Source organism: Phaenicophaeus curvirostris, chromosome 12 (genome assembly GCF_032191515.1).
Source record: "Phaenicophaeus curvirostris isolate KB17595 chromosome 12, BPBGC_Pcur_1.0, whole genome shotgun sequence".
Taxonomy (NCBI): Eukaryota; Metazoa; Chordata; class Aves; order Cuculiformes; family Cuculidae; genus Phaenicophaeus; species Phaenicophaeus curvirostris.
The window spans coordinates 18730809-18756383 of record NC_091403.1 but is presented as its reverse complement, the minus strand read 5'-3'; the positions used below and the strand labels follow the sequence as shown (position 1 = coordinate 18756383).

Genomic DNA, 25575 nt, shown 5'->3' with positions numbered 1-25575 from the left:
TTAGTGAGGAGCCCCCTCCCCTCATCATGGGGAGCCCTCATTAGGGAGGAGCCCCCTCTTCTTTGTGGGGAGCCCCCATTACAGAGGACCCCCCCCATCGTGGGAAGCCCTCATTACGGAGGAGCCCCACCCCCATCGTGGGGAGCTCCCATTACGGAGGAGCCCCCCTCTCATTGTGGGCAGCCCCCATTAATGAGGAGCCCCCTCCCCTCATCATGGGGAGCCCCCATTAGTGAGGAGCCCCCCTCCCCCTCATCGTGGGAGCCCCCCTTCTCACTGTGGGGAGCCGCCATTGCAGGCTCTCCCTCTCAGGGAGGTCCCACCGCAGGGTCCCCCCCGCCCCCCAAACTAAGGGGTGTCCCCGTCCCGGGGTGGGGCTGGGGGTGGGGGTGTGGACCAGGCCCTGCGCCAGCGGCCCGGGCCGAGCCCTGAGCAGCTCAGGGCACCAGTGGCGGCGGGGCCGGGCTGGGCTGTCCCACGCCGGCCCTTCCCCTCCTCCGGCCGGCCCCCGAGCACACCCGGCCCTCCCTCCTCCTCCTCCTCCTCGTCCTCCTCCTCCTCCTCCCACTTCCTCGGCACAATGCGGGCTGCGGGCCGAGCGGGGCAGCGCCCCCCCCCCCGCCGAGCCCCCCGCCCGGCCCCGTGAGCGATGCTGCGGGGGAGGCTCCGCGCAGGTGAGTGCGGGGGGACCCCTGCCTTGCCCCGTACCCCTTTTTCTTCGTCGTCCCCCCCCCCAGGAGTAGGAGATGCCAAGGGGGTGGGGGGGGGGGGGGGGGGGGTGTTCCCCACACTTTCCCCTCAGACTTTCCCTCCGGATCGTCTGGTTCTCGTTGGGCGCTGCGGGGAAATCGTGGGCTCCAGGTTTCGGTTGCAGGTTTGCTTTGGTTTTTTACCCATTTATGGACACTTTCATTTATGGACATTTATTTCTGGGAGTGATGCGCAACGCGCCTTGTGCGAGAGCAGCAACCCGCGAGGGTGACTTGAGCGGGGGGCTGGGGTGTCTCTTTAGAATCACAGAATCACCAGGTTGGAAAAGACCCACTGGATCATCGAGTCCAACCATCCCTTTAGCATCAGCCGGGGCTGCAGAGGTGCGGACAGGACAGACAGACGCTGGGTCTGTGCCTCGTGGTCAGGCAGGTGACCCTGGGATGCTGGTGAGGACAGGGGTGTCCCACCTGGCCACAGCCAACCTGGCACCGATGGGTTCGCGGTGGGACCGAGGCCTCCGTGCCCGTCCGAGAGGTTTGGATCCCCTAAAAGCATCTTGGAGGCAATCGCTGTGCCCTTGTGGTGGCTGCTGCGTGCTTAATTTTAAAAATTAATATTGCCAGGGATTTTTTCTATCAGGAATAACAAGCTAATTTGCAATATAAGCTCGCTGCATGCGTTTGGATAGTGTCATATAAAGCAGTGAAGGCTTCGGCTGGGCTTTTGCCTACCTGGGAAATAGCTCAAACTTTATTGAAAAGCATTAAGGTATAAAATGAGGGAGCTGGGACTGCTAAGACCTCTTGTTTGCTCCCCTAAATGAGCTAAACGGGGTGTGTGGCGGGGAGCCTTGTAGGTGATCCCATCCAAGCTTGTTGGAGAGATAGGAAAGGTGACCTCCTCCACAGTGAGCCAAGGTCCCCATGATTGTGAAACTGGTATCGCAGCTGGATGGGAAACCACCACCTCACTGGGGGAGAAGTCCATTTGGTTCAGGGTGGCACGGGGAAAGCCCCATCTGCTCGCAGCCCACCAGCCCGGGACCCTGGCGCCAGCCAGCGATGGCCAGTGCTTGGTGAGCTTAGGAGATCTGGGGCTTGATTTCTTGATTCCTGCGGGCTGGCTGGGAGATTTGGGGTTTGATTTCTTGATTCCTGGGAGTTGGCGGCTGTTTCTTCGCATCACGTGGCGATGGAGGAGGAGGCGGGAGGCTGGGGTGAGAGGCTCCCGCTTACGATCGCCGCGTTAGGGCATCGCATCCCGCGGAGGAAATGCTGGCGATGACACACACGGACACGCTTGGTCGGAACTGTCGGAGCAAAAAGAGCCGTAGGAGCCATCCCCAGCAGCCTCAGCAGCCAAGAAGCCCTACTGGAGGCGGCAAGGGAACTCTCTCGAGCCCTTTCAACATCCAAAACATGAGAGATAAAGCCGGCTGTGGCCCGCGAGTGCTTATCAGGGAGGTTTTGCCTGTGGGACGGCACGTGCTCCGTTGCATTTGGTTTTACTTTTCTCCTTCCCCGCCAAACAGCCCCTTCTGGGAAAACCCCGTGTGAAGAGGAGGGAGGGGAAAAAAAAATAAATCAACAAAAGTAGAAAATGAGGAATAAATCGGTTGTGTTTCACCCGCCCACTGCTTACCCCAGCCATGGGGTTTCAGTATCGCAAGCAATGGCTGCACGTGTTAGTGTTCACCCAGGCGTGCCCCCAGATGCCTCGTGCCCCTCTCTTCCCCACGGATCCCCGCTCCGGCTGTGGGAGAACCACCGGGGGGAAGGAAGGAGGCATCACCGGCATCCCTGCGCCGCCTGCAAGGCAATAGTCCCAAAGGGGAAAGGGCTGATGGTGGCAGCAAACGCAGAGCTGTTTTCTTGAGTCTCAGATGGCGCAGGTGTAGGGAAGGCGCTGGGTCAAAGCCCCAGTGTATTGCATGGAAAGAGAGAACCCATTAGTGCCCTCACCCTAATGAGGTTAATGAGCTCAACTCCTATCAGACATCAGAGAATCCACGTGGCTGGCTCTGGCTGCCGCTGTGGGATGACTTGCTCTGTCCTGCATCCCTCCAGCGAGGCTAGAAGTTGGAGCTGCCTGCCTGCTTTCCCGCTGAATGGGTTGGGGTATTCCCAAGGGGAAAGATCTCCTTGGGGTGGGGTCTTTTCCCTCCTTTTCCCCCCCAAGAGGGGTCTCCGCTGCTGCAGTCGCAGGCGGTTTGGAAACGGGGTGATGTGCCCGGCAGCGTAACCCGCTCCTGCAGTGACAGCAGAGCCACTTGCACAACAACGTTCCCGGCACCGTGGGGTTTGTGGATCAGTGCGTTTCAGGGAAAGGGGGTGGGGGGGAAAAAGCAGCGAGGAAATGTCAGAGGTCACAAGTTCCCAGCTTTCTGTCCCAGCTTGTCCACCCCAAACATCGTCACTGCATGGAAGGGAAGGGCCTGCATCTCCCTCCCACGCTGCATCTCCCAGGGAGACAGATTTAAACACCACCCTCCCAAGAGATCCCTCTCGGGTTGCTGGTGGGTGGGGAGAACTTCCGTCTGGAATGGAAAATAACCTGGTTTGGGACACCCTGCCCTCCCAGCTGAGCCCCCTCCTGCCTCCCATCTGGGGTGTAAGGAAAGCCCGTGGCTCATTTTTGGAGGGGCACGTGGCAGCGTGCAGCCGGCTTCTCCTGGGAGACTCCTCCATCACCACAAGCTGGCTGAGATATTTTGGGGGCTTATCCCAGGAGAAGTCAGGTGTACACTGCCACGTGGGTCTCCTGGAAAGCAGGATTTGGGAGTCTTGGAGGGCTTTCTCCCATCTTTTTAATTTGAAGGAGGCATTTTCCCCAGATAGGCGTGATGGCAGATTTAATTGGTACTAGATGTCTTGGAAATGACCCCAAGGCTCCCGGGGATAAAGCTGTTGGAAATGGTGCACAACCCCATTCTTTGGGGAGCAGCTTCTGAGGGTGCAAGCAGGGAGAAGAGCGTCCTTCTCAATCACAGGGAAGCATCAGCCGCCCAAAGAGATTTTCATCCAGAAGCCTCCAAGGTGCAGAGGAGTCCAGGGAAGCAGCATCCTGCCTGGAACTGTCAAAGTTTGGAAAAGAAACTCAACTCAAATGTGGGGAGCAGAGCAGCAGACCCATGCTGGGGGCTGGGCAGCTAGGGGAGCTGGGCCCCCTGTTTGTGGGGTCTGGCAGGGCTTTGCCTGCACGCAGCGAGGGCTGGCAGGGTGGAGCGTGTGGTTTGCCAGAGCTCTGGACTCCAGCCGCACTGCCGAGCAGAGCCACCGCGCTCAGGTCCCTTATCTACCCTCCCAAGTCTCCTCAGTTATCTGCTCAGTTTCCCCTTCTGTGGACGAGACTTTTATCTTATCTCCACGCTCACTTCCGCCGTTTCCTTCTGTGCTTCTCTGCTAAGTCTTGCCACAAAAAGAAATAATTAAAAAAAATAATACCGGGGAGTGAAGGCCAGACACGAGATCCCACCACAGTAAGTCCATCCGTGGGCTTGGGGGATGCTGGGCCATGTCTGGAAGATGCTGGGGGATGTTTGGCCATGCCAAGAGGATGCTAGGTGACATCTGGCCATGCTTGCGGGATGCTAGGTGACATTTGGCCATGCGTGGGAGATACTGGGTGATGTTTAGCCATGTTTGGGAGATGCTGGGTGATGTTTGGCTGTGCTTGGAGGATGCTGAACCGCGATCCAGCAATGCACAAGCAGGTCTTGGGGCCTGCTTAGGTGATGTGCGCAATGCTCTGGTGATGTAGGGGGGTACTGGGTGATGCCAGGTGATGCTGTTGAGGCTCGGGTGATGCTCAGGTGTCTCAGTGGGATGCTCAGGAGATGTTGGGCAGTACTAGGGGGATGCTGGGTGGTGCCAGAAGGTACTGAGGGGATACTTGCAATGCTCAGGAGATGCCCTGGGAGGCTGGGTGACACTGGTCTGCCAGCTCCACCTGCTGGCATGCACCACCTGGCACTGCTGGCAGCACCCGGGCCCCTCCACAGCGGCAGCCCAAAATCTGAAAAGACCCTAAGAGAGAGGGTCCTCCCGAGCTGCAGGCTGCTGTGTTGATGAAAAAGCCTCGAATTAGCTTGAATGGGGTAACTGGGAGGGATTTGGGGCAGCCTGTGTTTGTCCCGTGCCACAGTCTGCTGGCTCTTCACCTGAGCTGACCTGGCTTTGCTCCCCACTGCCTGCAACAGACACTCATTGAGGCTTTGAAACCAAGTGGCGAGAGCTTTTCCAGCACTTCTCCAAGGAGATAATGGAGAAATGCTCAGCCAGCCTGCCAGGAATCCCTCCCCCGCCAGCACTGGGCTCCCGCTCTGGCTCGTGCAGGGCTGCCCTGGCCAGCACTGAAGGAAAGGAGCGGCTGACTGGATCCCCAGCTTCCACGCTGATGATCAAATATTGCCTGTCAATTGGAGTGGGTTCTGTTTTTTAGGATCTCTGCCAGGTGCTGGGAGGATGGGAGAAGGGAAGCAAGTCCTTGTTGCCCTTGGCAGAGGCTGACTGTGAGACAGCTTTCCACAGCTCCCCTCCTTTTCTTTATCCTTCCAGTGCAATGCTGAGTACTGGAGAGCCGCAGATGAAAACCACCGTGCTTTCTCCAGCCAGCAAGGAGATTTCTGGGGGGCTCCCAATGAAGCCATGCCATCCCATCATGGGCTGAGTGCTTACCATGGGGACTTACTTTGCTCATGATGTTCTCTCTCTCTCTCTCCTGTTCAGGAAGGCCAGCTCACCTTTCCCATCGCACACCCTGGTCAGGACACCGGCTGCACCGTATAAATGGCTTCGAAACGGCACTTGGAGTCTCTGGACCCCGTGATTTTCAACAAGCTACCTCGGCTGGAGACAGGACCCACCACCAGCTTCCCCACCAGCCTCTGCAAATCCAGCCCCGTGCCTGACCCTGGCTCCAAGGACCATTTCAACTACAAGGGTTCCTACTTTGCCTGCCCACTGCAAAGCCCCGATGGCCCCGAGCAGCCCCTGGCACGCTGGAGCCCAGCAGCTCCCTACCTGCACTATGGTCCCGGAGCCAGCAGCCACCCCGTGCCAGCGGAGGGGCCACTGATGAGCTGCCTGCTGTACCGATCCGAGAGCCTGGGGACCGGGCTGCAGCCTCCAGGTGCTGAAAAGGACAAGGAGAGCATGATGAGGGAGGTGCTGATGGCAAGAGAGAAGTGGACCAGCCTGCCACCAGCTCTGGGACACCCCTTCCCGGTGAAGAAGCCGGTGGCGGTGAACAAGGCGGCTCCCTTAGCTGTCCCCAAACCGGTGTACAGAGCCCCAGCGTGCTTTTTAGACCCCAGGATGGCCCTGCCGCTGGGACACCAGGCAGAGAGCCTGCAGCAGAGACCAGGTGATGAAGACCAGGCTCTGGCCACCACCACCCCCGCCAACCACGCTCTCCACCCTGGTGAACACCGCAGCAGCACTGGGCTGCACAAGAAGGGTCCCCACTCCAACCCCAGCCTCCCACCGCTGCATCCCAGCTTGGCGTTGCCCACCAAGGAGAAACTGGGCTCCCCTGTCGCCTTCTCCTATTACGCCGCCTTTGACAAATACAGGGCTCCCCCTGCAACCCCCTTCCTGGAAGCCGGCTGCCCCACCGCTCACAGCCAGAGGAAGGTGCCCGAGGTCCCCAGCCTCAGCCCGGACCCCTGGCCCAAGCTCCAGCCACCTGCCTCCAGCCCCGGGTACCAGGAGAGGCCACCAGCATCCTACCCACTGCCCCTCCATAAGGCTGCCCTCCTTTACCACCCGCCGGCTCCTCCCCTGGAGGCACAGACCAGCACCTACAAAGGCATTGGCTTTGTGGGAAGCGGGGAGCCCTTTCCTGGCTCTTACCTTAAGCCCCAAGCCCCAAGGAGCTACTTTCCCACCCCCTTGGACACCTACGTGCCGAGGGCGGCTGGTGCCAGCACGGTGGCATCACCGCCCACCAAGTCGGTGGCATCGCCAAGGGATAACGAGCCATTGCAGCAAGCTGGCTGCTCGATGAGCCCTGGCTTTGCCTTCAGCCCCAGGGACGTGGCCGTGTTCGGCACCTCCTTCACCGGCACAGAGCCAAGCTGTGAGCAGCACAGGGCAGAAAGTCCGTGGCAGCGAGGGGCAGCGAAGCCCAACAGTGCTTTCCAACCCATCTGCATCCCGGAGAAGGTGCCCAGGGGCCCCGGTGGGGTGACAGAGACATTTTCCAAAGGAGAAGGGAGCTGGGTGAAACCCAGCCAGGGGGAGCAGGAGCTTCCCTACCCGGAGAGGAGGAAGGGGGCCAGCCCAGCCCCTCGGAAGAGCCCTGGTGGGGGACCACCGTCTCCCATCATCGTAGGGAAGGGAGATACCTGCAAGGTCAAGGAGGCAGCCAAGGAGCTCATCAGCCCTTCTTCATCTACCACCCCCCAGCAAAGGCTGAAAGACCAGAGGGACGGCAAGGTTTCTCCTTCCTCCCCACCCATGCCAGTGATCAACAACGTCTTCAGCCTGGCACCTTACCGAGACTACCTGGAGGGAACTGACAGCTCAGCCCAGGTGCCCTTGTGCAGGGAGCACCTACGGAGGGACACCCCACCCCAAAACATGGGGGGCAGCCAAAAGCCCGCTGCCCTCAGAGACGTCTCGGTGGTGTCCAGCCTGCTCCCCTCAGGGACAGCAGGCAGCCAGGCACTGAAGACAGGCAGCAGTGCAGTCCAGAACCAAGGGGAAAGCAGCTCCAGAAGGGTCTCCGAAAAGCCAAAGCTTGTGCCCCAAGACCTGGTGTCTCAGGAGGGCAGCCCTGGTGGGGTGGCGAGCGACGAGCCAGCCCCCAAGGACATTGTGCTGGACCTCAGCTTGAAGAAGAGACTGGTGAAAGCCAGCAAGCCCCAGGGACCCATCGGCTGCACAGAGGGGTCGCCCGATGGGGAGGTTGCAGAGGAGGAGAAAGAGAGCCCAGGGGAGAAGATGGAGGAGGCAGAGGGAGCCAAGCCCCAGGTGCTTCCCTTGCTGCTTGAGGTGCACTCTGTGGACAAGAGCAACTTCCAGAGCTCGGCCACCTTCATGTTCAAAAAGTACAAGATCCTGCGCTCCTGCCTGCCCAGCACCGTGCCCCCCTCGCAGGCCAGCAGCCCCCCAGCCCTCCAGCCCAGCCCACCGCCAGTGGCCCCCTCTAGCAGCACCCCAACCCCGCAACCACGGACCCCACCTGTCTCCCCGCCGGCCAGCAGCCCCACAGCCCCACAGCCCGGCCCCCAGCCTGGCCCCTCGGCTCCGCCAGCAGCTCGCCCTGCCCCACAGCAGCCCCCGCTGCCTCCAGCCCACTGTGCGCCGGCAGAGGAGAGCATCTTGCTGCCCGGGCAGTGCGAAATTCCTGCAGCTCAGATCTCCTCTGGCCACTATTTCACCACTCTGCACACCTCACTCTGCAATATTATTTCCTGCTCAGTGTCCAGGTCCTCCCCGGAGCTCCTGCAGGAGTGGCTGAAGAAGGCAGAGGTGGTGGAGGAGCTCGGAGAGAGGGCCAAATCTCCCCCCAAACCCAAGAATGGCTCCAGGATCCCCGAACCTCAGAAGCCCAGCAAAGGCAGGGAGATCTGGTTGGCTTTCCAAAATGTGGCTGCTCTTCTCACCAATCTCCTGTCTCAGATGGAGACTTTCATGTTTGCTCGCAAGTGTCCTTTCCCCCACGTAGTCCGGGCAGGGGCCGTCTTCATCCCCATCCATGTGGTGAAGGAGAAGCTCTTCCCTAAGCTCCCCGGGGTCTTTGTTGACCAAGTGCTGCAGGAGCACAAGGTGGAACTGCGTCCCACCACGCTCTCCGAGGAGAGGCACTTGAGGGACCTGGAGCTGAAAAGTTGTACTTCACGCATGCTGAAGCTTCTGGCACTCAAGCAGCTCCCTGACATCTACCCAGACCTGCTGAACCTCCACTGGCATGACTCCATCCGGCAGCAGCTTGGTAGGTAGCCTGTTGTAGAATCATAGAATCACTGAGATTGGAAAAGGCCTCTGAGATCATGCAGTCCAGCCATCAGCCCAACCCCATGTGCCTACTAAACCATGTCCCAAAGTGCCACATCTACATGTGTTTTGAACTCCTCCAGGGATGGAGACTCCACCATTTTCCTGGGCAGCTTTTCCCAGTGCTTGACAAAACAAGGTCATCCCCAAATGTGCATCTCCTCTGTTTTCCTTTGGGGCAGCTGGGATCTGCATTGTAGAGTGGTTTGGTTTTCTTTACAGGCATCTCCCATGGAGGGCTGGTGGCACCTGAGGGTCCTTGGGTCTCTTCCAGGGAAGCTCCAGCCCTATCTGCTTTCCAGATATTGCTGTTTGGTGGGAGCATCCATTCCTTGCATGGTCCCTCAGCATCCTTGCCCTATGAAGGTTTTTGTGGAGCAGAATAGCTTTTCTCCATGGGCTGTGGGGGATGAAAGCTTGAGCTGGGAGGCTGGTGGTGGAGCTAGGGGTTGTCCCTGCCTGAGCAAGCAAGGTCATCGCTGAAGTGTTGGTCACCTCTAGGCCACCTCCCTCTCCAAAGGCAGTGAGACCAGAGGCTCTGGGGCACACTGGGAGTGGGTCAATGCGCACGTTGCATGCTGGACCTGCCACCCATGGTGACTTATCCCACTGTCCCTGTCCAGAAGCCCTTTTGCTGCTGCTCAAGGCCATGGCCAACGCTTTTTATTTCTTACAGGGTCCAGCTCACAGGCTGGCCAGCACCTCTCCAAGTAGGTAACGCTTCTTGTGTGTGTGTTTATTTGTATTTATAGAATATATATGTTGTTCTGGGAAGTTTTTTTTGTGTTTGTGTGCATATGCCATGATGATGGGGAGCTTGGGTTGCCTAAGGAGGAGTACTTGAGTGCTGGAGGTGGGGATTTGTGGCTGGGAGGGATTATTTGGGGTGGAAAGACCCTAGAATCATAGAATCATTACGGTTGGAAACAACCTCTAAGCTCATCCAGTCCAACTGTCAGCCCAACCCCACTGAGCCCATTGAACCATGTCCTGAAGTGCCACATCTACATGTTTTTTGAGCCCCTCCAGGGAAGGAGACTTCACCACTGCCCTGGGCAGCCTCCTCCCTTCAGCCTCCTCTTCCCTTCCACCCCTCCTAACCACTCTTTCTACTTCCAGGTAGCCTTGGTGTGGAGGCACTGAGAGCTGATGGCCGAGTGACAGCCACGGGTAGCACCGTGCTGAGGAGCACGCCGAGGGCAACAGCCAAGCCACCTGCCTGGCAGTGACACGGGTGCTCTGGAGGATGGGGACAGGTCCTGCTGGGATGCTGCCACTGGCAACACAGGGACCCATCGAGGACGGTGCTTGGGGTGGAAAACAGTGGCAGAGATGCACGACCCAGAGATGCTCCAGGGCCATGAGCAGGGATGGCTGGCATGGGCCATGGCCACGCCGCCATTCCCAGCCTCGGAGAAAGGCTGGCTGCTGCGAGGATGATTTACCACATCCCCTCTTCTCTCCTCTCACTCGCTTCTCCTGCTTGATACACACCGTTCCCAATAAATGTTCCTTCCTCCTGGTTCTTAAAGTGCTACAGAGACTTAACACAACATTAAGCATCAAGGGAATTGCAACTTCTGTCATTACAGGACTGATTTTTAAGGTGTTATGACTTTATCTTTTTAAGGAGCTGCTGCCTTCAGGTTATGGTTGTCTTTTTAAAGAAAGCCTTGAATAATTTATATTTGTCTTTTTATTTAAACTTACGGCTTCCCTGTTTACTCTGCCAAACCAAGGTGGCAGGAGCGATGCTGTTCAGGGTGAGAGTTCCAGTCCTGATCGTAGCTGAAGAAGGCTGAAAAAGAGATGTAAAGACCATTAAAGGAAACCAAACCACTTCACAACCCAGATCCCAGCTGTCCCAAAGGAGAACGTGGGAGCTGCACGTTTGGGGATGACCTTGATGGAAACACGGTGACACTGGCACAAGCAGAAGGGCAGGAGAGGGGAGCGATGCTGCGAGACCTTGGAAGGAGAGGTCGTTCCCATCCCGCAAGCACCACAAGGGTGGGCATCCCAGGAGGGATCCCAGCAGCCAAGGACAGACGGACTCGTCCTTGCCTGGTCTGCGGTGGTGGGACACAGCAGAGGCCTTACAAACCCAACACTCAGGTGTTTTTCCAGCTGGAGGAACAAAATGAGGATTGTTATTACTTTTTTTTACTTCACTACAGGAGATATTTATTTTAAACTAAGAAAATGGAGAAAATGGAAAAAAATACCTACCCAAACCATACCATAGACTTTTTTTTCTTAGCCAAAAGGTGTGTTTGTCAGCCTGGCAGGTGGCTGCTGCCATGTTTTTTGCAGGTGCCTTTCTGGTTTTCCACTGGGATGGATGCACGGGGTCTGTGCCTGGCGTTATAAAGCAATTTGGAAAGCAGTGTTTGTTAATAACACTGTAATTTTTTATATATATAAGGTTGCAGGGAAGAAAGTTCCTTTGCTTTATTTAATATTTTGTAAGAATATGGACTTTAAGTGGTGCCTCGCCTGATTAAAGGCTCTGGCTTGTTTTCAAACATGCTGTGCTTCAGTCTCTTCTTGCCAGTGCGGGCACGATGGGACCTTTCTGGGGATGGAGGGGTCCCAAATTGGCACCCCTGGGTCCCCTGTTCAGTAAGGGAGCACATCCAGCACTTTTCAAGGGTATGTCCTGAGCTCCCCGGATGGCAGCCCAGGAGAAGAGTGCTAGCAGAGGTGTCTGGACATCAGACACCAGGCAGGAGAGCTGTGGGGCGCACCCAAGGCTGATTCAACAGGGACCACAAAGACACCCTGTTCCTTGGGAGCCCCCAGCAGAAGCGTGAAATCTGCCTGGTCCTGAGCCAAACACCCCTAGCCACGTTTTCCAGCCCAAGTTACTCAAGCCCAGTAGGGGAGCAGCACTGCCATGACCCCCTCCCCACAAATGAGGCGTTTTGAGAAGCATCCTTGATGTTTAAGGCTGGTGCTTGGGGACCAGCCTATCAGGAGAAACAGGAGCGCAAACTGTTCCCTGTACTTAATGAGGAGCAGAGGGAAGCTGGGACTGCTCCAGCTCTGAGAGATCTTCACCTGGGGGTTGTGAATTAGCTGGAGTGTTAATTGGGAGCAGCTGGATTGGAACCACACCCCTTCCTTTTGGGAGGTGAGATAAAAGCACAGGGCTGGGGGCAAAGGCTTTTGTGCTCTCTTCTGGTTTGGTGCTGCTGGGTAAGGGCTGCTGTGGGTTTAAGTCTTGCTGTCCCTGGTGAGGCTGTCTGAGAGAAGGGGGAGGTTTTGGTTGGGAATAACGTAATGTCTGAGCCTGAGGCTGGTTGCAGCTCGGCTCTACACCAGGACTCTTCCTGGCTCCTCCTGGGGGATGCTGAGCCTTGCCAGGAACATTGCTGAGCTGGAGAAGCTGCTTGGTGCTGCTGGAGACTGGGGAGCTGCCTTGACAAGGGACCTCCTGTCCCTGGTGTGTGGGATGCTCTGAGGATGGGCTGGTCGCTGGGGTGGGAGGAGAACTTGGAGAGGACCCAGTCTGAATCTGTGCTGTATCTCTCCACAGCTGGGATCTCCCCATGGCCTCTCCTAAGCAGAGCTGGGGGGTAGGACCACCAGACCCCATGGATATTGCTGCCTTACAGCCACGAGTAGTGCTCCATGGTGAGAGGGAAGGGGCTGTGGCCGTGGCCCTGAGTCCTGCTACCCAGGTGGCTGCTGCTGCCGGCAGGTTGTGGTGCAAAGCCTTCTTGGTATTGGCTGTCTGCGTCTCTGCCACTGCTCTCCTGTACAGCCTGGGCTCTCTGGCTGCTCCGTCCCAAGCTCCTCCAGCTTCCCTGTCTCCTTCCCACGCTTGGCTGGGCTTGCAGTCCTCCCAGCGAGGGGCAAGTGAGGATTTGATGGCAACACATGGGAATCCGCTTGTGTACCCAGCGACGCATCAGTGTGGGGAGGCGATGATGGGATCTACACGCACCACAGGCTCCTTCTCGGAGGATGAAGGAGATGTGATCCCCAGTAATGATGCCAAAGGATGGAGTTCAGGGATACCAACCACTGCCTCTCCCTTGACAGCTCAGACCTCACGACAGGGGCCACCTGGATCTGGAGATGGGTTGGGCACTGGAGTGGCTGTAACGCTCTTGCCAGCGCCGTGGCTTGGCGCAGGGGTGCCTGCTACCTCAGCTCAGCTTCTCTGGACCGTGGGTGACCCCAGATCCTCCCAGCGTCACCTTGCTCTGGGAAGCCTCCCTGGTACAGGACCAGGCTCGCATGAAGCAACATGGGGGCCTGCAGTGACCTTGGCCCGTGGCCTCGGGCGGCCAGTGGACACTGCGGAGTCCAGGAGCTCAGGGTGGGGGTCTGAGGGGACCCAGGGTGAGCCAGATGCCTGGGGCCCTGCCAGCTCCCCAGCGTGGTGGCAGCTTCCCTCCCTGCCCACAGCTGCCTCTGGCCCCTTGCTTGAGGCTGTGGCCACCCAGAAGGTCTCACTTGAAGAGGTTGCTGGGGGCACTCGTGTCCCACCTCGTGCTCCATCACCTGCAGGGACAGCGTGGACACCAAGGGGTGCTCCCTCCCAGAGCCACAGCACCACAGACCAACCTGGAGGGGATCAGACGTTGGCCCTTAAGGCATCCCCTGACCATCAGATCATGGGCTGCGGAGCAGTTCTCAGTCCAGCTGTGAGCTCTAAACCTCCTGCTCTGGTCCCAGCCAGCAACCTGCAGGCTCCCGGCAGCACGTCTGCATCTGATCCATCTACGGCCAGTGGCTTCTCTGACGTTCAGCATGGAGCTTCAGTTGCTGGAGCCACAACAGGGATCTACAATGGGCAGCAGAAAGAGGTGAGACCAAGCCCTGTGCCATCTGGAGATGAGGACCACACTCCTCCTCACTTGGTGCCTCTTCCAGGGGTGCCCTCATCAATGCCATCAGAACAAACATCCAGCCTGACGCAAACACGTCCTGGTGCTGCGTGGGCACCCTCTGCTGTGACACCGGAGATGCTTTGGGACACACGACCTGCTGACACCTTCCTGTACAGCAAAGATGTTCTGCTGGTGGGCACAGTCTTGGCCAAGGTTCCAGGAAACAGGTCTGAACTTCTGGCTGCAGTCCTGGCATCCCCTCCTGCTGCTGCGTCTACCCGTGGTGCCAGCTTTCCACAAGAGCTGCCTCCCTTCCTTCCTGCAGCAGAATCTGGGGGGCCTGCTGTCACTTCACAGAAGCTAAGTGACCTCTTTTCTCACACAGAGCAGACTCTGACACCCACCAAAGCTCACCCTTCCCCTGCTCTGACCAGGGCTCCCAGTGCTGCAGGTCCTGCTGTGATGAAGGTGAGCTCGCCAGCCCCCACTGCCATCCCAGAGCCTGGTGTGATCCAAGCTCCCTGCAAGGATGGAGCTGCTACAGTGGCTTCCCCCTCTCAAAGAGCTGCAGGTGTGACACATGCCTTTCTCCTGGGGTTATCAACCCAGAGGCCTTCTCTGCATCTAGATCCCTTCCTCAAAACAGCATCTAAGGATGGACCCACTGCAGGGCAACGCCAGCCTGTGACAGTGGCAGTGACGAGTGTGCAGCCTGGACAGGTGTCAATAGAAGAAGCAGCTGGGAACAGCGAGCCCAGGACAGCATCAGCAGGATCCACTGCTGGTCCAGCAGGACCTTCAAGGCCCACCAGCGCTAGCCCAGTCTCTGTGTCTCCTCCCAGCTCCGAGAACTATGCTCCAGAGCTTTGCTCTGAGGCTGTGCACCACATGAGCTCGCCATCTCCATCCTCCCTGCTGACTTCTACTGGAGCTGTGCCCACAACCAGCTCTCCCCTTGGCTCTCAGACCCTGACTGCACCGGCAGAGGGGATGCCTGATGCTCAGCCCACACCAGGTCACTCTGTCACCTCCCAGCGTCCCTCCGCAGCTGGAAAGCCTTTCCCCACAGCTGCAGCAGAGACCTTCACACCAGGAGAGATGATGACGATGGGCAACGCTGGCTCCCCAGGAGTGAAGCCCACTGGGCTTCCCACTCTCTCGCATCCTCTCCCCGTGTGGGTGCTGCCCTTGCAGTTCCGGCTCTCGGGCATCGCTTACACCAAGGCCCTGAGCCACAGGTCTTCAGGGAGCTTCAGGGAACTGGAGGAAGAAGTGATGATGATGGTGAGTGCAGGAGCTTGTCGGTGGAGATACTGGAGGTTCTAGGTGGGGTGGAGAGGAGCTGAGAAGGATTCCCCTCAGCTCTGGCAGCTGGTAGAGCCATCTCACACCTACAGGCACATCCTCTTCATGCAGGGGTATTTGCAAAAGCTTCTCCATTAACAGGTGCTTCTTTCTTCCAGCTAAACCGAATGCTGTCCTCCACCTATGAGACCTTCCTGCAGGCAAACGTCCTCGAGTTCAGGTGAGTACACAGCCCTGCCCTGGGGCAACAGGCAGAGGGGGAGTGGGTTTGGCTTGGAGGGAAGGGTTTGCTCAGAAAAATCGGTTTGGGATGAGCTAAAGTCCCACCCCAGGGTCTTTTTTGGAAGTGTTTGAGGGTCCAGACAAAGCCTCCCGAGATGTCTCTGTGGATGGGGCGTTCATGTGGGGATGGTGGGGCTCCAAAGCTTCTTCCAAAGAGAAGGTGGGCTGCCCATCACCTCATTTCCCTCCCAGGAATGGCTCTGTGGTTGTGCGAGGGGAGGTTCTTTTCCGGGGAGACGTTCCTGCTCCCACCAACTCCCACCTCATCCGGACAGTCATCACAGAGGCGAGCAGGGGGAACAGCACCTTCAGATGGCAACTGGAGCCACAATCTGTCCAGTCCAGCGGTAAGTCATGGAGAGTTCCCGCAGCGCAGTGGCTGCTGTCAGTGTCCTCCTTATGCATCTCTCAAAGCCAAAACCTGCCCAGTTTGGAACTCGGGCTTCACCTTCACTTGACATCCCCTCTCCTGACCCACTCAAACCCCTCTAGAGCTGAAGATTGATTCAAAGGATGGAGTTTCCAAACCCCCTTGCTTTCTGGCAATCCTCACCAAAGTGGGAGGCGAGGTGCGGCTCTGCAAAGGTTCTGATATACTAACTCAATAACAACTAGATAGTCGTTATTATATATCATAGCAGCTGTTCTTTATTAGCAGCGCTGGATGCGTGGGGGAATCAATCCTCCAAAACCACGTATCCCAAGCAAGAAACTGTGTCATTTATAGTATAGATCTCTGTATTTTTCATCACCCCACCTCCATAAAAGGTATTCTGAAGAGTCATTAACATCTCTCCACACCATGTTTATATGCACGGACAATCCATCTGGTGGTCTGAGGACCCCCTCTTGAGGCCCAAAGATGAGGACTAGAAGTAAGGGGGGATGCAGCCCAAATTTTGGGAAAACCAGTCCTTTTCCGCTGTGTGGTGGTGTGGATTTCAGGCTTCCTTATCTTATCTTGCGGGATGCCTGGGATGCCTGTTCCTTTCACAGCTGACCCACCTTTAGATAAACATCCTTCCAGACACACATCACTATGGGATATGCAAGCTTAGACAATTGTTGTAGATCAAGGCACAAATTCAAACATTTGCCATTCATCGGTCCCCCTTTAGGAAAGAAAGCATTTTTCAAGACACACATCACTATGAGACATACTAACTTGAAATGTGCCACTTATCAAGATGCTGGAGGCTACATCTGCAGCAGTGGAACCTGTGTGGTCCAGGGCTTCTGCTAAACCACCTGCCTTCCCCTCCTTGACCTGCTTGGCCTCTCCCAGGAGGTGGTGTAGACTGAGCCCTTTCCCCCCGCCAGAATGGACAGGTCTCAGCTGCCACGCTGGCTTCTGCTTTCAGTGTACAGCAGAGGATGAGCCCAAGCTGGCTGGTGTCTGCCAAGGAAGGAGGGGAAGCAGGTACGGGCGTAACTGCCCTCTGAACTTTTTTAGGTTTCAATCTGGAGAACTTGGACCCGGAGAAGCTGTCAATCTCTCTCACTGCCTTCCAGCTAGGGAGAAGCGGGACAGATTCCCTGCAGAGGCTGATCAGTGAGGTATTCCAAGCCTTTGGTGGCTCTTCCAAAGGGTGATGGTGCTGGGAACTTGACCTATCAGGAAAATGGGCACAGGCCACCTGTTTCCCTGCCTCCATAGTGGGGTAATGCTTGCTAAAAGCAGGAGCAGAGTGAGCTGTTTTCTCCTCTTCCTCCAGGTGGTTCAGCTTCTCAGTGCCCTCTACCATGTAAGGAACTTCACTATTGCCCGGCTCAGGTACGGAACACAACTGCTCTTCTCCAAGGCTCTTTGTTAAATGACCTTTGCTGCCTTTTGCACACTCAGCAGTGAAGTAGCCACGCTGCAAACACGGGGAGGATGAGTTGTGCTGCATCTGGGAGGGTGATGGGCAGCGTGGTAGAGATGTACAGTAACTGAGCGCCTTCCCTGGGCTGAACCGTTATGAGCTGCAGAAGGGAGTGTCTGGTCAGTCTGGTCCCAGTTCTCCTGCCTTTGCTTAGAGCTCTCCTCTCCCATTAGAAACATCAGTGGGGACCTGGAGATCACTGGACATGTCTACCTTGACACAATCATCCATGCTGATGTAGAAGAGGTTCTGCAAGCCTTGACAGCTCTTGCAAACTTCTCTGTGGACCTGACCTCCCTCTCAGTGGAGGGTAAGGACACTCCCTGTGTGTGGTAGGGCTTGCTGCCAGGTCTGCTCACCTAATGCTCATGTCTTGCCTCTTCAGGAGCCAGGCTTCACCTGCAGGTTTACCCATTCTCCTTCCTCATCACCAACAGACACTTCAGTGAGGACCTCCTGGATCCATTCACCATAGAGCACCAGGAGCTCACCAGAGAACTTGGTCATGTGGTAGGCATGGCTGGTGGGAGGGGGCCAGGCCCTCCAAGGGTGCTGAGGAACACTGAAGGCAAAGACACTGTTTTGGGGTTGTCCTAAGTGTGTAGAGATGCTGCAGGACCACAGCTGCTCTGTGTGCTTGCTGTAGTGGCTGTCCCAGCTCTATCATGGCTGTGGAAGTGGTGGTCTGATGGGTGAAATGCCCTACAGGCTGGTGGGAAGCTAAGCAAAACCTCTTTTCCAGGTGGTGAGAGCCCTGAGGGACCACAGGAGCTTCCTGCAAGTGGTGATAAGAGGATTCTTGTGAGTAGAGGCAGAGGATTTGCCTGGGCAGGAGGGTGGAGCCAAGTGTGCGTGGATCCAGGGAGGTCAATCAGCCAACAGATCATGGTTGCTGGTGTATCTTCTCAACCATAGAAGGGTTTGCAGCAGGCAGCTGAGGCTGAGCACTTACCCACTGTCTCAGAAGCGACCTGCCAGGTCCCCAGGGATGTCCCTTCCATCCCAAAGAGCAGATGTAAACCCAGTGCCTCCCTGAGTGCAGAGACTACTTCCTAGCATGCGGCTGTGGGATCGCAGTGGGATTTTGCAGCTGCTGGAGCTCATCCCAACCCTGTCTGCAGGCCTGGCTCCTTGATCTGCCATGGGGATGTGGTCTTCCAGCACCCTGCTCTGACCAGCCTGGAAGTTTTGGAGGCACTCGTGCTCTCAGTTGGGCCAAACAAGGCTTTGGCTGGCTCAGGCTTCCAGGTGGACCCCTACTCTCTCGCTGTGGGAGGTAAGCTTCCCTTTGGGCTGTGGGAACATGAGTTTCACCAGCACGTGGCTCCGTGCTTGCAGTGTGATTCATAACCAGCTCTGTCCAGATCTCTTGTGCAAAGGGAGGCAAAGCGTTGTGGTTGGTGGGGTGACCAGCTTGCAATGGATGATCGGAACACTTGCCTCTAGTAACAAACATCCCTTGTCCCTCTGCACAGCCTTGGGGGTTTGGAGCTGGAGAGACCCATCTGCTGCAGGCTGGCAGAGGACAGGAGGGATGCATTGCCTTATTGTCTGGAAAGGGCATGGAAGGGTGTCAAATAGATGGCAGTGGCATCCTCCATGCTGCTTGCTGTGTCCCAGAGGAGGGTGGGTGGCTGCTGCTGTATCCTGGAGGTTTTGCTAACCATTGTTCTCCCCTCCAGAGGACACCCTGGAGCCACCTCTGCCTGAACCAGGCTTTCCAGAGTACGGTGTGGCCATCGTGGTTGTGTGCGGTCTCTGCATCATCACTGTTCCTATCATCCTGCTGGTGGTAAGGGAGATGTCTGTCTGTCTGCTGGGGTGGACAGAAACAAGCTGGGGCAATGAAGCCCTGGTCCCTGTGGGAGGGGAATAGCACGGGGCCAGGCACTGCTGCAGCTTGCACGCTCTCCTCTCTAGTATATGAGGACCAAGAGGCTTGGCTGGCAGGACATGACAGTCCTCTGGGACAGAAGAGACCCTGAAGTGGGGACTCAGACCCTGGAAATGACTAATCGAGGGTTCTGGGCATCGTCTGAACAGGCAAGTGGCCTCTCCAGCCCCTTAAACTAGCTTTCTGTGCCTCAAAGCTGTACCCTTCAAGCACAGCTGGTGTTTCTGATGGTCACAGGTCCCTGTTGTAACTGGTGATGGTTCTGGGCAATGCCAGGAGTTGGAGACCCCCAGGAGGGAAGGAGACCTCACTTCTTACTGGAGGTGGGCACAGCAGCTTCTCACCCTCTCACCTGCAGGGCACTGAGGATGATTGTAGACGGTGGGAAGATGCCTCTACATCTTGAGAGAAGATGCAGCTGATGGAGGGAGGTAGCCTGCAGAGGGGCTGTCAGGGGAGAGATGCTGAGAAGCTGCTCAGCCGGCTGCAGCTGCCGAACGCTCCCTGAGAAGGATGCAGGTAGATAAAGGAATAACTTTGTATCTTGAACTTGAATAAACCATTTCTAGAATGTCAAACCTAGCTGTGCCCAGGCTCTGCTTCTGCTGTCTGGGTGGTGGCGAGTTCTGCCCCGGGCTCCCCTCCACCCAGGTTAAGGTCCTGGTGGTACGAGCTGCGCTGGGCAGGTGCCAGGCAACGTGTGGTTTATGCTTTACCCCCAGGCTTGGTGAGAGCTGCAAGCTCTTCCTCTGCAGGCCTGGCTTTGAGCAGCCCAAGCTGTGGGCTACTGCTGCACCTGGCATTAAGCTAAGCTTGAAATTCTCTAGCTCTTGACTAACTACTTACCAGTGCTGGGGGATAAGAGGCCAAGGAAATGAATCCCTCTTTGGGCTGGGGGAATTGAGCTCTCTGGGTAAGGAGCCCTTCCTGTCCTTGATCTGGGTGCTTCCCCTGTCCCCAACAGCTGCGGCTGTTACTGCTGCCTGCTTAACTACCAGACAAAGGTTTTGTACTAAAAACTTGTGCTTTTTTTTTCTCCTTGCTGCGTGCTTGTCCCTGGTGAGGGAGGCCTTGGCTTTGCATGGAGGCAGAAACCTGGTTCTCCATAAAGAGCCTCACTTCAAAAGGTGAATGTTAGACTCATAAAAGGGTTGGGTTGGAAGGGACTTTAAAGCCCACCCAGACCCACCCTCTGTGGCAGGGACAGGGACACCTCCCACTGAATGAGGGTGCTCAAAGCCCCATCCAGCCTGGCCTTGAACACCTCCAGGGAGGGGGCAGTGACATTTCTTCCCAAGATCTCATCTCCATCTCCCCTCTTTCAGCTTAAAACTGTTCCCCCTTATCCTATCCCTGCACTCCCTGAGCAAGAGCCCCTCCCTAGCTTTCCTGGAGCCCCTTTCAGTACAGGAGGCTTCTCTAAGGTCTCCCTGGATGCTGCTGGCAGGAGTGTGCTGGGTTGTCCTGCTCCCTTTTAAGGGTGGGAGAGACTAAACTCAGCCAGACAAGGAACCAGCTTCGTGCTCCTCAAGTTCCCCCTTTCCCTGCCAGCTCCTGCCTGGAAATGACCCACAAGCAGCCAGTTCCTTGGGGGAGGGGGGAAAACTTGTTTACATCCTCAGAGCTCTAGAAAATCAGAGCTGGGGTGACTGAAACCAGCCACCACTGCTGCTTGTCAACTCAAATCTGTAGGGCTGGCTTTGCAAATCAAGAGCTTCCCCAGAACTGACTCATTGCCTCTCCTAGCTGTCACCTAACCCCAGCACGTGTGTGAAGAGTCATAAGTGTAACCCAAAGCCCAACCAGACCGGTTCTACTGTACTTAAGAGGAGAAGAAAAACAAGAAAAATAGGCGATTCCTTAGAATTCTTTTTAAATGCTGGGTTTCTAGAAGTGACGCTTACCTAGAGCCACAGGCAGGAACCTGCCAACCTGCGGCATGAGAGCCGCAACAGGGGGAATCCCAACAACTGGGCTGAGTGAGCGTGAGAGCCAGCCTGGAAAAAACAAACCATCACAAAGATGAAAAACAAGACAGAGAGAAAATAAAATTCCCTGCTCCATCTAGAAATGACACGGTGAGGCTGCTGGACAGGGGGTCTGTGGCAGCTCCTGGGTCCCTGCCCAATGGCTTTGGACCCCATACTGTCCCTGAGGTCCCATCAGCAGTGACCCCTTTGCCTGGTCCCTGCCACAGCCCTGTGCTGGGAGCTGGAGAAAAGCCCAAATTGCTGCAATTAGCCAGAGCTGAAATGAGCTGGAGCTGGGAGAAGCAGGAGCATCTCCTACAAGGGGAGTACAGCATCGGGAACCAACATGAAGCTGGGCTGGAGCGTCTGTTGGTCAGGGCTGAAGTTGCTGGAGTTGCCACAAGCCCAGGGGACAATTAGTGCGAGTGAGGAGTATCCATGAGGTTCCTTCAGCTGAAGAACCTCCTCCCAGAGCATGCAGCATCTGGAGCTGAGATGATGCATGTAATGAGTAACAGAAAGTAATTTGCTGATCAAGCCAACTAAAGGAGCAGCGATCTTTCTGTTTCAGAGCACAGGAACATCTTGTTTGGTAAGAAAGACAAAGCCACAATGCTATCTTAACTAAATGCTAAAAGTTAAGTATCTACTGAATTTATAACCGAGCCTTCTGAAACCTCCTGAAGCAAGAGTTAAGAGCAACAGATCTCCTTGGGCCCCAGCAGACGTTGATTAGCCAGCTCAAAGAATGCGGCCTTGTGCAATTAAGGAACAAATGGCCCAGAGATAAGGAGGAAGAGGAGTTAGGAACCGTTTGATGAGAAACGGGACTACAACCTTGAAGACTGCTGAACTGAGACAACTCTGTAAGCTTAGCTAATTTATTATCTGGCCATATGGAGATTGCATGTACCCTAGAGGAAGCGGGGGCATCTGCAAAGACGCTGAACGAACTTGGGAGGGGATAAAAGGGGTCGCTCAGCTTACCTAACTTTGCGAGCCTTGGTGGAGCTGCGACTCCCCGGCCGCCCAGCGCTGCTTTTGCTTTCCCATCTAAATAAATAGTAAATTGATCCACGTTTGGACTTTGTGTTGTTAACTCAATTATAACAATGCATGCCTGGAGCCCAAATGCTGAGGGGCTGGAGTGTCCTTGAGCAGAGCAGGACCAGTGATGGGCTGAAAAAAACCCCTAAATATTGCAATTTAGGACAAGAGGGAAAGGCCTCAAGATGCGCCCGGGGAAGTTCAGATTGGAAATTAGGAAAAAAATTCTTCACTGAAAGGCTTCTCGGACGCTGGCAGAGGCTGCCTAGGGAGGTGGTAGGATCACCATCCCTGGAGTTGTTTAAAAGAGGGGTAGATCAAGTGCTTAGGGGTATGATTTAGTAGTGGACAGGTCCGGTTTGGCTCAATGAGCTCAAAGGTCTTTTCCAGCCTAGGGATTCTACGAATTAGCAGGAGCTGAACAGCCAAGAGCATCCCTCACCCTGTGCCCACCACAGGGCCTGGGGAGCTGCCGGGCTGGAGCATCCCCGGGCGGAGAGGGGACACCGGGCGCTGCCGGGCTGGAGCATCCCCGGGCGGAGAGGGGACACCGGGAGCTGCAGGGCTGGAGCATCCCCGGGCGGAGAGGGGACACCGGGAGCTGCCGGGCTGGAGCATCCCCGGGCGGAGAGGGGACACCGGGAGCTGCCGTGCCGTGGGGTGGCGGAGCGGGACCGAGGGGTCCCGGGGCTGCGGGGAGGAGGGATCCGTGCTGTGTCGGGGCGGAGCGGAGCCCTGCCCGCCCCTCCCGATCTGTTCCGGGTCGCGGAGGAGGCGGCGGCAGCGCCGGGAGCGGCGGCGAGATGGTGGGGAGGGGGGTGGGATGCGGGGAGCGGGGCGGGGGGCGCGGCGGGGCCGCTGCGGGCTCTGACCCCGCCTTGTCCCGCAGCGGTTCCGCTTCTGCGGGGACCTGGACTGCCCCGACTGGGTCCTGGCCGAGATCAGCACCCTGGCCAAAATCGTTAAGTGCGCGCATCCCCCCGGGACAACCCCCTTTTCCATCCCCCGGGACCCCCGGGAGCGGTGCTGACCCCCCCCCCCCCAACCCTGTGCCCCCGCAGTCCTCGGTGAAGCTGAAGCTGATCTGCGCCCAGGTGCTGCGGGACCTGCTGGGGGACCCCATGGAGGTGAGTGGGACCCCCGCGCCACGCAGGGCAGCACGGACACAGCTGCCATCCCATAGCCCACAGCAGAGCAGAGCGGATCTTAGGAGGAAATATTGTCCCGTGGGGAGGCACTGGCCCAGGTTGTCCAGAAAAGCGGTGGCTGCCCCATCCCTGGAGGTGTTCAAGGCCAGGTTGGATGGGGCTCTGAGCAACCTGATCCAGTGGGAAGTGTCCCTGCGTGTTATTTAATGACATAATTAACAACCCAGCCGACAGCCAGGTTCTTCACGGGAGCCACGGGGTTGAGATCGCTCCCAGCTGGTGTGGACACTGAGGGTTAGGTGTTGATGCTAAGGTGGGGATTGTTGATGTTGATGTGGTGGTTGGCGGTACCTGCCGTCTACCTTGATGGCCCTGTGCTCCTCTCCCACAGTATGAGAAGATCCTGAAGCTGACTTCAGATGCCAAGTTAGGTGAGCTCCGGGGACAGGGGGTGACCTGGCAGGTGGTGACTTCCCACGGTAGCAGAGCTCACCCTCCATCCTGCCCACAGAGTCAGGGGACGTGAAAGCGACCATCGCCGTCCTTGGCTTCATCCTCTCCAGTGCCGCCAAGCACAACGTGGACAGCGAGTCCTTGTCGAGCGAGCTGCAGCAGCTGGGGCTGCCCAAAGGTGTGGGGACAACCCTCGGGGTGCCACCGCGGGCCAGATGCAGTGGGATGCGCCAGCCCTGAGCTGGCACTGCCTTTTTCATGTGCTCCATCCTATCCCTTCTGCACCATCCGTCCCCGCGGGCTCCTCCGGGTGCTCTGCCGGGGTCTGGTGGTAGCAGAGCCGGTGTGAGGGGGTGGTTGTCTTGTCTTATCTTGTGTCTTGCCCTGGGCAGAGCACGCCAGCGGGCTGTGCCGATCCTACGAGGAGAAGCAGAGCTCCCTCCAGGACAGGCTGAGAGCCTGCAGCCTGAGACGTGAGTGCGGTTTTGGTGGTGCGGCGGGGTTGGGTGCCCTGGCTGAGCACCCCGAGGTGCTGACACTGCTCACCCACTCCAGTGAGCCGGCTGGGCTCGGTGTGCTGGCGCGTGGACTTCACCCTCAGCTCCAGCGAGCTGCGGGAGGTCAACGAGCCCCTCGTCCACCTGACCTTTAACCTGCGGGATGGAGAGCACGGAGAGACGGCCGCCGTGCCCATGGTCCTCTCGGCTGAGAAGTTCAGGGTGCTGCTGGCAGGTGGGGACAAGGAGGGATGTCAGCGGGGATTCCCGGCCTGAGGGGTACTGGGGGGGACATTAGGGGGTGCTGATGGGGTTGTGATGGGGGTGCTGTGGGGGAAAGGTGGGAGATGCTGGGATGGATGCTGGGGGGCGCAGGGAATGCTGTGGGGGAAAGGTGGGAGATGCTGGGATGGGTGCTGGGGGGGGCAGGGAATGCTGTGGGGAAGATGAGGGATATAGGGCAGGATGCAAGGAGGGGATGCTGAGGTAGATGGGGGTTGTTGGGAGAGTGCAGGGGGGGATGTGGGACAATGCAGGGGGAGTCGGTGGGGGAGGCTGGAGGGAGTGATGGTGTTGGGGGAATTCTGGGGGTAGTGCTGGGATGGATGCTAGGGAGGAAATTTTGGAGGGGGAAGCTGGGAGATGCTGGAGGGGATGTTGAAGGATGCAAGGGGGGATGGTGGCAGGGATGTGGGGTGGGATATTGCGGGGGTGCTAAGGGGATGCTGTGGGAGATGCCTGGGGGAGGTGTGTGCTTAGGGTGCAGGTGAGGCTGCTGGGATGGATGCTGGGAGTGGTTGTGGGAGTGCTGGGAGATGCCAGGGAGATGCTGCAGCACCAATAGCTCCCGCACCGCTCCTCCCTCCCTCCTCAGAGCTGAAGCAGGCCCAGGCCCTGATGAACACCCTCCTCTGAGGGGCCGCGAGAAGGGTTCGCAGGCAACGGACCGTGGGGCAGGACCCTGGCCCTGGGGACAGGACAGCGGGGGGGCAGCTCTCCCTGCCCCGCCTCCCGCAGCAGCGGGTGAGGCTGCCGGGGCCCAATAAAGCGCCAATAAAGGCAGCGGTGGCCGCGCCGAGCAGTGCGTGTGTGTTCGTGCCTGCAGGACGGACTACAACTCCCTGCGTGCACCGCGGCACGGGCAGCCGAGGGGGAGGGACAGGACTACAGTTCCCAGCGTGCGTTGCGGCACGCGCAGCCAATGGGAAGGGGCGGGGGCGCGGCAGGACTACGGCTCCCGGCACGCACTGCGGCCCGCAGGGGTGTGGGATACGGCATAGCCGGACTACAGCTCCCGGCATGCTTTGCGCCTCCCTCCCGTGCTAATGAATCCTGGCATCACCGGGTTGGAAGAGACCCACCGGATCATCGAGTCCAACCATTCCCATCAAACACTAACCCATGTCCCTCAGCACCTCGTCCACCCGTCCCTTAAACACCTCCAGGGAAGGTGACTTAACACCCTCCCTGGGCAGCCTCTGCCAGTGCCCAATGACCCTTTCTGTGAATTTTTTTTTCCTAATGTTCAGCCTAAATCTCCCCTGGTGGAGCTTGAGGCC

At 57.4% G+C, this 25575-nt stretch overlaps 3 protein-coding genes across 6 annotated transcripts; all 3 read left to right on the top strand.

The window, feature by feature from the left end:
• Positions 1-481: 481 nt before the first annotated feature.
• On the top strand, positions 482-11239 carry C12H15orf39 (chromosome 12 C15orf39 homolog). 4 transcript variants are annotated; one of them, XR_011338300.1, is made up of 4 exons: positions 482-674; positions 5442-8652; positions 8937-9428; positions 9838-11239. XR_011338300.1 is itself a non-coding variant. In XM_069866969.1 (4 exons), exons 2-3 carry the CDS (start codon positions 5502-5504, stop codon positions 9426-9428), a joined length of 3189 nt encoding a protein of 1062 aa, XP_069723070.1. In that variant the 5' UTR covers positions 483-674; positions 5442-5501; the 3' UTR covers positions 9838-11239. The 4 variants fall into 4 exon arrangements, 2 of the variants coding, with proteins under 2 accessions (XP_069723069.1, XP_069723070.1); XM_069866969.1 differs by having other exon boundaries at positions 483-674; positions 9391-9428; XM_069866968.1 differs by lacking the exon at positions 9838-11239 and having other exon boundaries at positions 8937-9548.
• Positions 11240-12643: 1404 nt separating this feature from the next.
• On the top strand, positions 12644-19475 carry LOC138725813 (mucin-1-like). The gene is made up of 13 exons (XM_069867041.1): positions 12644-12704; positions 13401-14839; positions 15019-15080; positions 15335-15489; positions 16596-16699; positions 16858-16916; positions 17181-17317; positions 17393-17517; positions 17750-17808; positions 18129-18283; positions 18690-18799; positions 18928-19050; positions 19260-19475. Exons 1-13 carry the CDS (start codon positions 12644-12646, stop codon positions 19305-19307), a joined length of 2637 nt encoding a protein of 878 aa, XP_069723142.1. The 3' UTR covers positions 19308-19475.
• A 3203-nt stretch (positions 19476-22678) lies between these two features.
• Positions 22679-25088, top strand: COMMD4 (COMM domain containing 4). The gene is made up of 8 exons (XM_069866506.1): positions 22679-22724; positions 22808-22879; positions 22980-23045; positions 23458-23497; positions 23578-23697; positions 23912-23992; positions 24075-24251; positions 24891-25088. The coding sequence occupies exons 1-8, from the start codon at positions 22722-22724 to the stop codon at positions 24929-24931; spliced, it is 600 nt and encodes a 199-aa protein (XP_069722607.1). The 5' UTR covers positions 22679-22721; the 3' UTR covers positions 24932-25088.
• The last annotated feature ends 487 nt before the right edge of the window (positions 25089-25575 follow it).